A 12,398-nucleotide genomic window follows, 5' to 3' on the forward strand; every position below is an offset into this window, starting at 1 on the left:
TGGTAATTCACCAACCCGACGTCACAATGCAGCCCCAATATCGCAACTACGCGCAGCAAGTCCCCCAACGCTCTCCTCACGCTGCAAATCAGCGTCGGGGAGGGATAGGTAAGAGCGCGCACTTCCGACCCTTGCCGCACAAAATGCGAACGACTAACCTCTGTTAGGGCCAATGATGTCGTCTGGTCCCCATCCCTCTGTGCCATTAACGCAAGCCCAGATCGCCCAGCAACAGCAAGTGCAAGCTCATGCCCATGAGCTTGCGAGACGCCGGAGCCGCAAGCCCACCGATAAGAACATTCCCGAGGGAGTTGAAGACAGCATCGTCGACCAAGAAGCAGTTCAGAGATATAAAGCACTGAGAGATGTTGAAAGAACTCTAGACGCTACTATAACTCGCAAACGGCTTGATGTCTCCGAGGCATGTAGCCGAAATAACAACAAGGTCTGTAATAGAAAACCCTTTCTTCAAAAGGCTGATTCCATACCTTGTGTCCGCCCACGTCTTGCTAACAGGACTTTCAGCTCTTCAAAACGCTTCGAATTTGGATTAGCAATACGGTTGAAGATCAATCTTGGCAGGGCGCTGGTTTAAATGCTGACACTTTTGATTTCACATCCAATATGGAAGCATCATTTCGCGTCAAGATTGAAGGTCGTTTGCTAGATGATGACGAACACGCAAATTGGCAACCAGGCGTCGGCGCTGGAAAGACGACATCAAATGCTTTATCATATAAGAGAGAGATGGCAGATAAATCTCAGGAGAATCAAACTAGCTCCACCGCTTCCACAACTTATGCGACCTATCGGTTCTCTCATTTCTTTAAGTCACTATCTGTTGACTTCGATTCCTCTCGCTTTCGGAACGGGGGAGGAGGGCAGAATGTTGAATGGAAAAAGCCAGAATCTACATCAAAAACTCAATCTGGGAGTAACACAGCCTCCGCCTCTGACTTCGATGAGCTTACGTTCAAGAGAAACGGTGATGAAAACGTGAACATCATGATTAACTTATACCGGCATGAGTCTCCTGAACGGTATCAACTAAGCCCCGAATTAGCTGAGGTGGTTGACATGTCTGAGGCGACACAACAAGAGGCAGTCGCAGCCTTATGGGAGTATATCAGATTTTGGAACCTTCAAGAGGATGAAGAAAAAAGGAATTTCCGTTGCGATGAACTCTTAAAAAAGGTGAGGCTATTAGCCTATTATATTCGATTGCTATTTATTAATCTTTATGTCGTTAGGTTGTCGGACGAGGTGATATCGGCTACATCCCAATGTTGAATGAGTACGTGACTCAGCATCTTCGGCCGCTACCACCAGTCAGTTTACCATATACGATTCGCGTTGATGAGGACTTCCATAAAGATCCATATGCTACAGTCTACGATGTACAAGTCCTTGTCGACGATCCTTTACGCAATACACTACAGCCTCTGATTAATAATTCACAATATGCATCGATGTTGAAGGATGTCACAGTGCTTGATGATCAACTGGCTCGTTTGATACAAGCCATCGCAGTCTCAAAAGCCAAGCATTCGTTCTTTTCATCCCTGAGCGAGGACCCCGCAACCTTTGTCAAGAGTTGGCTAAGTTCCCAAAGACGGGACCTGGAGGTAATTCTCGGCGACGCTACCAAAGGCGGAGGTGATGCTCTGGCGGCTGATGAATGGAGGCGTGGAGGTGGAAATAGCGTTTGGGCAACACAGAACGCGCGTGAAAGTGTTAATGTGTTGTTGTCCAGACAGCGATGAGGTGCAGCAGTGGCAAAGTTCTTCTTGATCCAGTTCATAGCATTATCTTATTAGTCCGGATCAGCTAGTTGGTATTATTGGCGTTTCAAGCTCAGTGGGGCGTTATAGGAGCGTTGAAACTCTTCAAGATCATTAATGTATGTACAGTATCAGATAAATAATAGTTTCATGGTGGTTGCATTCCCTCATGAATTCGCCTGTAATGTCTCGGTACTAGATGATGAAGGGCCACGGCAAAGCCAATTACGGCCTTGCCCCCACAAACCCGCATTTGCAGGCTTGAAACTTCCCTAGCGGCAGCTCAAACCGAAATAGCCCTCCCGTGGTTGGGCAGGTCATATTGTGCGAAATTGTCAACGGTCAGATTCCCACCACCTCTGCCAACGTTTGCCACGTCATCTTTGTATGGGGACTGGGTAGAGGGGCATGTTTCGTATCTGCTTAATCAGGAACTCCCGTTCATCGATGAATTGCTCGTCGTCAGTCCGGTCTTCGAGGAAGTGTGATAGAAATGCTAAGAGCTTTTCGCGATTCATGATGAGGATTTTTTGCACAGCGGTAGATTTGTGTGGATTAGCAACGAATACCTTGAATACATGAAAACCCTCATACTGGACCATTTTCCGATCGTCGCGGAGTAGATTCATGCATATTTTGAGGTGGTCTCCCTGATCGACATACGCTGTCATGACGCTGTAGTTGGAACGATCCAGTAAAATCTCTCCCAGAAGTTTGATGGACTGACGCTTGGTGACATAGCTGCTGGATTGCACCAAAGTACCGTTGTATTTCTCGAAAAACATGTCGAAATTTACCGAAAGATATCGCGGAACGAGGTCCTTGTGCCTGGTCAATAGTTCCTATGAAATCTGTCAATCACATGTTCTGTCGAGAGGTGGCCGGTCAACGCATATGGATGTATACTGTACAGTTCGTACCCTGAATGTGGTAAATGCATCTGCTGCTACCTCAAATGAACTCTTGTCTATCCAATCGAAAAACCTCCAGAACACTCCCCTTCCACTTTGCGGTCGGTCGCGATCAATGGCATTCAAACCCTTGGCACTGGAGCCAGGTTCATCTCCGTCGTCATAGAGGATGACAGCCGCCGCAGCCTCGTTCTTCAGTAATTCTCGTAGGACTGCTCCAGCTGGAGTTGCACTCTCTTTGTGACCATAGGCTCGGCATAGTTCAACAAGAACCTGTGGCCGGTTACATACGACATACGACAAGGCAATGGGGTCGCTTTTCGGGGCTGCAGATGCTGGTCGAAACCTAAACACATAGGAAAATATAACTTGGGTATCCTTTCGAGATTCAAAGGGCAGACGATAAAGATTAATCGCAAGGAGGTACAGTAAATCTTCGTCGATGAGACCGGTTACAAGTTGATAAATCTGTTCTGGTGAACTGTCCGTTTCTATTCAAGAAGTCAGCCGTTACATATCAATTTTTGGGGTGTTCTCGTTAAGCATACTCCAGGGCAAAACTAAACGCACATACCTTGTGTTCCTTGTAGAACAGTTTTCATTTGGTTTAAAACCCGCGATAGCTCTTCGGCCTTGGATATTCGATAAGCCTTCGAGGGAATTGTCTGCCAGTGAGATGGCAAAAACAAGTGTCTGAAGAACATACCTTGGCTGCAGAGTTTGGGCCCTCAAGCCGTAGCACATGCTCTCTGGCCTGTCTAGGCAGGTCGGCCGCGGCGCGAGATCGTGCCCTACCGAACAGGAATGACATCGTCGTCGTTAATGTCGTACTCAGTTGGGAATCAGTATCTCGTACTTATTCAGATTAACGACATCAATACTTCCGCCGTCTACTGCTGTCAGTTGTTTGGCGAACAAGGAATTGCTCATGTCCCTTTGTGCTGTGTTATACAATGGATGAATGAACGCCTGCCAAAGTGAAGTATCTGGCACAACAATGTTCTAATGTCAACAGCCACCACGCGTTGGGTCGACGCGCCGGAAGTCCTCATATCTGCCTGACTGTAACTACAAGGTACCTAGGGTTGCCCCCACTCCACGTACCTAGGTACCTACCACCTACGGGGTACCTACCTTAGGGAGGTAGGTAACTATTATAAGACAGGTCTTAAATTATCACTATTTACTAAAGGTTTAACATATGAAGTAAAAAAATTTAATTAATTATCTTATTATGGCTGATAGCCAGAGGACAGGCACCAGAAAACCCCTTAGCGCGCTAAGGTAGGTACTTTAGGTAAGCACTTCAGTACCCACCTGGGCAGTTGCCAGGTTGCCATGCCAAGCAAGGTACTGTACAAAACACTGAAGGCCCGACCCCTCCTCCCCCGCTATGACTCTACCAATTGACCCCACCTTGACTCACGGCGCACCGACTCCGTTTTGAGCGGCCACACGCACCAAGAAAAATCATCGTCTTGACCTCACCAAGCCCATTTCATGAGCTCTTGGATTCCAAACATCGGAAACTGGGGAATTGGCGGGCTATAAGAGGTGAAGGTGTTGCACATCCCAGCTCTTTTTTGAAATCCCCCTTAGCATTATTCATTTGCGATATCGACGCCATGTCTATAGATTTTCCGAAGGAGGAGGTAGCCACAATTGAGCGATGGCGCGCCATTAACGCATTCCACCGCCAGGTACGAGAAGAAATTTCTTTATTTGCCTCCATATTTTTTCACGAAATATACTAATTCTGCTTGTTGATAGCTCGAATTGTCCAGCGGTCGCCCGCATTATACGTTTTACGATGGTCCGCCCTTCGCAACTGGATTACCTCACTATGGACATTTATTGGCATCGACAATCAAAGACATCATTCCAAGATACTGGTCTATGAAAGGCTATCATGTCGAGCGTAGATTTGGCTGGGATACCCACGGACTGCCAATCGAACACGAAATCGACAAAAAACTAGGCATATCCGGAAAGGCAGCCGTTACCAAGTTCGGAATCGAAAAGTACAACGAGGAGTGCCGTGCCATCGTCATGCGCTACGCTTCGGAATGGCGACTAACAATCGAACGATTGGGACGGTGGATAGATTTTGACAATGACTACAAGGTGAGAAACACAAACTGGTTCAGCGACGTGGCGCATGCTAACCCTTGCCACAAGACAATGGACCCGAAGTTCATGGAGTCACTGTGGTGGGTTTTCAAGCAGTTGTTCGAGAAAGGGCAGGTGTACCAAGGCCACCGGGTCATGCCCTATTCTACCGTCCTCACAACTGCGCTAAGCAACTTCGAAGCAAACCAGAATTACCAAGATGTGACCGACCCTGCAGTAGTAGTGTCTTTCCCCTTGGTTGAGGATCCCAATGTTCACCTGTTGGCCTGGACGACGACTCCCTGGACACTGCCTTCTCACACCGGTCTTGCTGTGCACCCCGACTTCGAATATCTTAAGATACATGACGAGAAATCCGGAAAAGTCTTTGTGATACTGGAACAGCTCTTGTCAACTTTATATAAAGACCCTAAGAAGGCCAAGTATTCCGTGGTAGGTAAAGTGAAGGGTAAAGACATGCTGGGATGGCAATACGAACCACTCTTTAATTACTTCTATGAAGACTTCAAGGACTGTGGATTCCGTGTTGTCAATGGAACCTATGTCACAGCAGACAGTGGTACTGGAATTGTACATCAAGCGCCCGCCTTTGGTGAGGAGGATTATAATATTGCCGTTGCCGCTGGAGTCATCAGTGAAAAACGGCCGCCGCCGGATCCGCTTGACGATACTGGCCACTTTACTGAAAAAGTTCCAGACTTTGCTGGCATGCATGTCAAAAAAGCGGACAAGCACATCATCAAGCACTTGAAAGCTACCGACCGCTTGGTTGTCGAGTCACAATTGCGACATTCATATCCGATGTGCCCTAGGTCGGACACTCCCCTTATTTACCGCGCAGTGCCTTCCTGGTTCATCAGAATTCCTGAAGTCATCCCCGATATGCTAAAAAATATAGAAGGTTCCCACTGGGTCCCTTCCTTCGTTAAAGAGCGTCGATTTGCTAGCTGGATAGCCAATGCTAGGGATTGGAATGTTGGGAGAAACCGATATTGGGGCACCCCTATTCCTCTTTGGGTCAGTGATGACCTGGAAGAAAGGGTCTGTATTGGGAGCATAGAAGAGCTCCGCGAACTTAGCGGCTACCAAGGCGAATTAACAGACCTGCATAGGGATAAGGTTGATCACATCACCATCCCAAGCAAAATGGGCAAAGGCACACTGAGACGAGTCGATGAAGTCTTCGACTGTTGGTTTGAATCAGGTAGTATGCCGTATGCTAGCCAGCATTATCCGTTCGAGAACGCCGAAAAATTCCAAAAGTCCTTCCCCGGAGACTTTATTGCTGAAGGGCTCGATCAAACAAGAGGATGGTTCTACACTCTGCTCGTACTTGGGACACACCTGTTCGGCTGTTCGCCTTTTCAGAATTGTGTCGTGAATGGAATTGTACTTGCGGAAGATGGAAAGAAGATGTCAAAAAGACTTAAAAACTATCCGGACCCGTCCATCGTGATGGACAAGTATGGATCAGATGCTCTCCGACTTTATCTTATTAACTCACCAGTCGTTCGAGCCGAACCACTTCGTTTTAAAGAGTCCGGAGTTAAGGAAGTAGTGCAGAAGGTTTTACTCCCTCTTTGGAACAGTTTCAAGTTTTTTGAAGGACAAATCGCTCTGCTAAAAAAGGCAGAAGGAGTGGACTATATGTGGAACCCAGATATGGAATCTGAAAATGAAAATGTGATGGATCGCTGGATTCTGGCGAGTTGTCAAAGCCTACTAGAGTTTGTTAATGAGGAAATGCGAGGTATGAGCCCCCAACCCATATTTTAAAGGAGTTTGTAAACCTAACACAAAGGCAGGATATCGACTATATACTGTTGTACCACGTCTTCTTGAACTCATTGATAACACTACTAATTGGTATATCCGGTTCAACCGCCGTCGCCTCAAGGGTGAAAATGGTCTGCAAGATACACAACATGCATTAAATGCACTGTTCGAGGTGCTATACACCCTTTGTCGAGGATTGGCCCCATTTACGCCGTTCCTGTCAGATACCATTTATCTGAAACTACTTTCGCATATTCCCCCAGAGCTGCAGGCAGAAGATCCACGAAGTGTACACTTCCTTCCATTTCCAGAGGTCAGGCAAGAGCTATTCAACTCGGAGGTCGAGAGGAGGGTCTCGAGGATGCAACGAGTAATTGAATTAGCTAGGGTATCCAGAGAACGAAGAAGCCTTGGTCTGAAAACTCCACTGAAGACACTCGTCATCATACATCACGATCCTCAATACCTTGACGATGTTAAATCTCTGGAAAATTACATTACCGAAGAGCTCAATGTTCGAGACCTCGTTCTTTCTGGAGATGAGGCGAATTACAACTTTCAACTTAGTGTCACTGCAGACTGGCCGGTTCTTGGTAAAAAACTGAGAAAAGACATGGCTCGGGTGAAAGCGGCCTTGCCGAGCTTAACCAGCGAACAGGTCCAAGAATACCTACAGAACAAGGAAATTTTGGTAGATGGTATTCGACTAGAAGAAGGAGATCTGGTCGTGCGACGCGGGCTGCGGGAGGATGCGACGTCGAAAAATCTGGAGATCAACTCTGACAGTGAAGTTCTTACCATCCTGGACTCCGAAATCCACCCGGAGCTGGCGCAAGAAGGTCTGGCAAGGGAAATTATCAACAGAGTACAAAGGCTTCGGAAAAAGGCTGGGCTTCAGGCCACAGATGATGTCAAGATGGAATATCGAGTTTTATCTGACCCTGAAGGCGTGGGATTGGCCGACGTTTTGGTCTCTCAATCTAGCACATTCGAAAAGACATTAAGACGACCCCTTGAACAGGCGCAGGAGAACGATGCACCCTCTGCACTAATTGTGGAGGAAGACCAAGAAGTGCAACAGGCTACGTTCCTATTGCGCTTAATAAACGTCTAAGGCACCACTTCTCACATATAGCCACACTCGTCTTGGTGGCATTTATGCAATTGCCCCCCGCTTCTCCTGTTGCCAAGATAGAAAAAAATGAACAGAAATGGGAAGAAAATATAGTATAGTGGAACCAAAATTCAAGACTTAAAGAAATAAGTGATCGCAAACGATGAAAATAGATTTAAAGAAGTTGCTACTTCTTTGATACTGCTTTCTACGCATTCTGGTGTCAGCTAGGACATTGATGTTTGAAGGTGTGCCAGCCTACCAGGTAGCAATCCTTAAGTTTGATGAACTCTTTGGCACATTTCCCTTTCTCCACAGCATTATAATCGGCCACAACACATCTCCCATAAACAGCAGCCTAGTAAACCCTCGTGAGTAAATGAGTGCGCGGGAAAGCTAGGGGTTTCTAATGCACCTGAGCCGAGCACAGTGAAGCTGCAGAGGCCAGCCTATGAAGCTGACAACGACCAACCGCTTGAGGCATGGGCCGTATAGTAAGTCTTCTACGGGGTACTGTCAGTGCTCCTTTCCGGTTTGATGTTTCTTGAAAAGAGAGGCAGGGTCTACTTTGAATCAAGATATCGAGACGCCAACTCAATTATCAATCGATATGAATGAATGGAAAACAAGCGGCAGTGGAGTGTTCGTCTGAAAGGTGGTCCGGGAAAGGATACGTCAAAGTGTCTTACTAGGAAACCTGGGTCTTTTAAGTTTGTGCACTGTGATGGACCAAAGTGTTGCTTATATAATACACCTACGGAGTACCAGTTGATAATCTCCACCCCTGCTTCGCGTCCCCGTCGCGGTTCGACTGGTGGTGCGGACGAAGTAGAGTGCGACCTTTCCGAAGAATTAATTCATTTCAAAAGCGCTGCAGACAATGGACGAACTGTGAAGAGGAATAATCGCCTCCAGTAAGCATCACGCCGATCCATCGGGACGGGTCGGTCAAACTGATAGCTTTAGTGGCAAATGTTCAGTATTCAACTAATGGTCAAGACCATAGTTTGGCCCAACGGTTTGGCCAATGCAGCCCCAACCAGACACAACTAACGCAAGAACCTTATTATTCAAATAAAGGTACGAAGCGAGAAGCTTGTATTTTCGCCCCGAACTATGTGTGTTTTGCACTGACACGTCCGATTCGTAGATATTGCAATCCTCCATTCCGTGGTTTCCTCAGCACAAGATGAGTTCGACAGATCGCCCTTCCCAAAACCCCTACCTGCTGCAGTTCTGTTCAAGGCTTACGACGATGTACTCCCTACTTTTGGAATCGACCCGGACTCCGATCATCACCTGTCCGCCTTGGTGTTTCGTATCGGGGGTGAGCATGGTGGGTCTTTATTGGACAAGTTCGAGGCGATTCTGAAGCGAATGGGGATATTGCTCGAATTTGGCGAGAATACGACTATATCAGAACATCCATCCCATTCGAGGTCCCCCTCCGTAACGCGGGATAAACAAGATACGATCGACCTTACAAACGCGCTTGAATTAGACGCCTCTCCTGGGAAGGACAAGAACCTATCATCTGACCCAGGTCCTCTGAGGCCATCAACGCCGGGTCGTAATCAAGAACAGCCGAAACACGTAGTTGTTGCTCAGGAAGCCCCGGCGCTAGCTCATACAACCTCAATCCATTCACTGCATCGCTTATCAAATTGTGAAAAGCATGGTGGCGATGCGCCTCCAGTAATCACAGCCAAAAAAACGGTGAATTCACCATTCACCAATCCCGATGGACTGAAAGTAGAAAACACATCCAGGGTCGGGTTGACGCCGGTGGCAGATCACTGGCCTACCATTGCATCCATATGGGCAGGGCACGACCGTGCCTCAAATACACCGCTGCCAGCTACTTTTCAAGAGAAACCAAAAGACACTCTCCCATGCAACAATGTACAGTCACCGACATCTGTACTACTGGAAAATGGGAAGCCCCCCGAGACTCATTCGTGTCTTGATACAAATCAACCCAACTCAGACACTCTTGAAAATCAATTTCTTGGAAATAGAGCAGCACGAGCACGCCAAATTTTTCTCGCCAGCAAAGTATTCAACAGGTGGGCTGATGAGACTGCAGTACGACTTGAGCGGGAAGCTATTGCAAGAAGGCACATGGTTCGCTTTCGTTGCTTCAACAGCTGGACACTCGCTCCGGAGTCTAGAGTCCCAATGGTGAGACATCTCAAAGCTGTTAGTGCTGTCCAGAAGCTTCGGCGTGCAGTTAAGTGTCACGAAGAGCAGTTAAACGTGGCTTCATTGTTAATTAATCAAAGCTACATACACAAGAAAGCCGAACGCTATCTGGCGTTTTGGCGTACTTGTGTTTTGGCTAGACAGGCTGGCAAAATGTCGGTCAGGCGCATAAAAAATTGCGTAGTTGAGCGCTGGCTCAGCCGAGCTACTACTGACAACAAGTTTGCCAGCAAAATGGTGGGAAGTTCCAACTACTACAAAGGCAGTCATCTGTGTGCTAAGTGGATGAGACTAGCAAAATCACATGCCGCCCAAATAGTCGCAGCCCGGCAAATTGGCGCTGCTTCAGTTGCCATGGCCTGGCTTCACGAGTGGAGAGATCGAGGTGAGGCGAAATTTCGAGCTCGTGCTTGTCGGAGGCTTCTGGCAACTGAGAATTCACTACGAGTATTCGAAATATGGAATCTTCGAGCTCGAGCACAGGCATTCCGCTGGAAGTGCGAGTACTTCTCTATCCTTGAGGTCATAAACATGTGGTCTAAAGCTGCAAAGCTCGACTCTGTGCAGGGAACCGCGTCAAAGAAGTATTCCATGAAAAGAAAAGCCAGCATGCTTATCAGTCACATGCGTTCTCACAGCGAGGGACAGTGGGAGCTGAGTTGCTTGGGGCGGCGCGCACGATGGTATATTCAGGCTACTCGCCTAGTGCAGGTTTTTGATAGTACTGCCCGGTATCATAAACATCGATCGAGACTGGTGATCAGGCGATATCTCATGATGAGATACACTCAGGTATCGTCCAGGAGGAGACAGCGCAGCTTCTATGCAGCACTGGGTCGCTGGCAGTCACATGCCACCCAAATGTTAGACTTGGTACAAGCAGCACATGACTACCAAATGAAACACGACGCGGACCGCAAGCTCGCCGTGGCTACGTCCTGGGAGCAGCATAGGTTGCAGGCCGAGACATTGCTTTCTCTAGCCATGGATTATCACAAGGAACACATGTTGGACAAATGGAGATATGAGGCATTGGATTATGAACGACGACAAACGGAAGCGTTGGGATTGTGGTCAACAGAGAGGCAACGCCAGTCACTCAAGGACTGGACAATTTCCGCACTTCGGAGGAGCGGGCAGGCGCATTCTGCGATAACGGTCAGACAAAGACACAATCGTGAAAATCGCAATCGAGCTCTTCTAACATGGAGGCGGCTTACGAGCCCAGTGAAGGCAGATTTGCCAGAACCACAATCGCCGGCCTGGAATGGCCCATTGCACAGCTCTCACAGGGTCATGAAGTCGCTTTCGAGGTCGCGTCCTGTTTTTCGCCGATTCGAAGATGGCCAAGACCTTATGAGTCCATTGAAGACCCCTTCTCGTTCAACAGGGCTTTCGCTGACAGCAACCCGCACGCTCCCTCTGCGCCTGATGAATCCTGTGGAAGAAGTGGATGGAGAGTCGGCGAACCAGGGACAAAACAAGATGGCTACCCTCTGGAACCATGGCGACCCGCGCCGTAGTCGTATGGCTGATCCTGGAGCGAAAAGCTCAACAACGCCGCGGGCTCCTGTGCCAAAGGACACGCCCTGGACAATGCGTTATGCCTCGGCTTCTGCAGGGCATCGGGGCCATGGATCATCTATGGGACCAGTCGGGGCGCGTCGAATTCATGAAAATGGTGATCGGTTTGATGAAAGCTCTTTCACAGGCAAGGGGTCAAAAACACTTATTTCAGGACAACACAAGCGGGCAATCGGCGAGAGAGATATCATTGAGGCGAATTCGTCAATTACTCCCTTATCTCGTCCTCATCTTGTCAAATCCAGGCAGTGACTTGATCAACTTCCGCTGCCAACAGGATGTGGGTAGTGCCCTTGGCCGGGTGAGTCTATATAATAGCAGAATAGACATTTTAGTAATAAAGTAGACTGCCCACATCGCATTGCCTCATCAGCGCGGGGTTCTACTGCACGGGCTTTCGCTAATCAACGTATCTTTAGGTCTACCAGTGAACGTGTATTTAACGACTGCTCTTGTGCTGCACTTATCGTGCTAGGCCTGGGTTTCGTGACGGGTCAAGTATATTGTCGCACTGGATAGACAGATATGCCTGATTCTGGCCCAGAATTGGACGATGCTCGTTGTCTGTATCTCCTCAGGGGTGTATTCTGGTAAATGGAGTAGGAGAAAATTCCTGCTCAATTTCCCCGCGAGGCGTAAAATGTGGATCAGCAAACCGCCACATATTATCGGTTGCAATTGTGTAGCTAAATCGACGACCATGATTTATGAGTATAGACGCAAAATATGGATATCATAATCATCCCATTTGATATGCAAGTCCGTAGAGCAATATATGCGGTGCACGCACTGAAGGTTAATCTAAGCAGCATATTGGAACCTTGTGGACGCATTTCTCCAGGGTAGGCAGAAGTTATCGAACGACACGTGCTATTACATAATGAAACTATTGCGTCACTG

At 47.9% G+C, this 12,398-nt stretch overlaps 4 protein-coding genes across 5 annotated transcripts; 3 read left to right on the forward strand and 1 right to left on the reverse strand.

The window, feature by feature from the left end:
* Window positions 1–26: 26 nt before the first annotated feature.
* ssr3_2 (SWI/SNF and RSC complex subunit Ssr3) lies at window positions 27–1,763 on the forward strand (the record flags this gene model as incomplete). The annotated part of the gene is made up of 4 exons (XM_007816899.2): window positions 27–108; window positions 168–445; window positions 526–1,194; window positions 1,251–1,763. 4 exons carry the CDS (start codon window positions 27–29, stop codon window positions 1,761–1,763), a joined length of 1,542 nt encoding a protein of 513 aa, XP_007815090.2.
* On the reverse strand, window positions 1,251–3,777 carry HYM1_1 (conidiophore development protein hyma). The gene is made up of 4 exons (XM_066118714.1): window positions 3,399–3,777; window positions 3,267–3,324; window positions 2,702–3,183; window positions 1,251–2,623 (listed from the first exon to the last, which is right to left on the reverse strand). Exons 1-4 carry the CDS (start codon window positions 3,501–3,503, stop codon window positions 2,159–2,161), a joined length of 1,110 nt encoding a protein of 369 aa, XP_065976235.1. The 5' UTR covers window positions 3,504–3,777; the 3' UTR covers window positions 1,251–2,158.
* A 331-nt stretch (window positions 3,778–4,108) lies between these two features.
* ILS1_1 (isoleucine--tRNA ligase) lies at window positions 4,109–8,442 on the forward strand. The gene is made up of 4 exons (XM_066118715.1): window positions 4,109–4,392; window positions 4,463–4,816; window positions 4,871–6,572; window positions 6,628–8,442. Exons 1-4 carry the CDS (start codon window positions 4,318–4,320, stop codon window positions 7,710–7,712), a joined length of 3,216 nt encoding a protein of 1,071 aa, XP_065976236.1. The 5' UTR covers window positions 4,109–4,317; the 3' UTR covers window positions 7,713–8,442.
* A 75-nt stretch (window positions 8,443–8,517) lies between these two features.
* Window positions 8,518–12,258, forward strand: J3458_005286 (uncharacterized protein). 2 transcript variants are annotated; one of them, XM_066118716.1, is made up of 3 exons: window positions 8,518–8,626; window positions 8,679–8,792; window positions 8,863–12,258. In XM_066118716.1, coding segments are annotated over exons 1-3 (3,003 nt in total). In that variant the 5' UTR covers window positions 8,518–8,625; the 3' UTR covers window positions 11,751–12,258. The 2 variants fall into 2 exon arrangements, with proteins under 2 accessions (XP_065976237.1, XP_065976238.1); XM_066118717.1 differs by having other exon boundaries at window positions 8,518–8,792.
* Window positions 12,259–12,398: the final 140 nt, after the last annotated feature.

This window comes from Metarhizium acridum, assembly GCF_019434415.1.
Source record: "Metarhizium acridum strain ARSEF 324 chromosome Unknown scaffold_31, whole genome shotgun sequence".
NCBI lineage: Eukaryota > Fungi > Ascomycota > Sordariomycetes > Hypocreales > Clavicipitaceae > Metarhizium > Metarhizium acridum.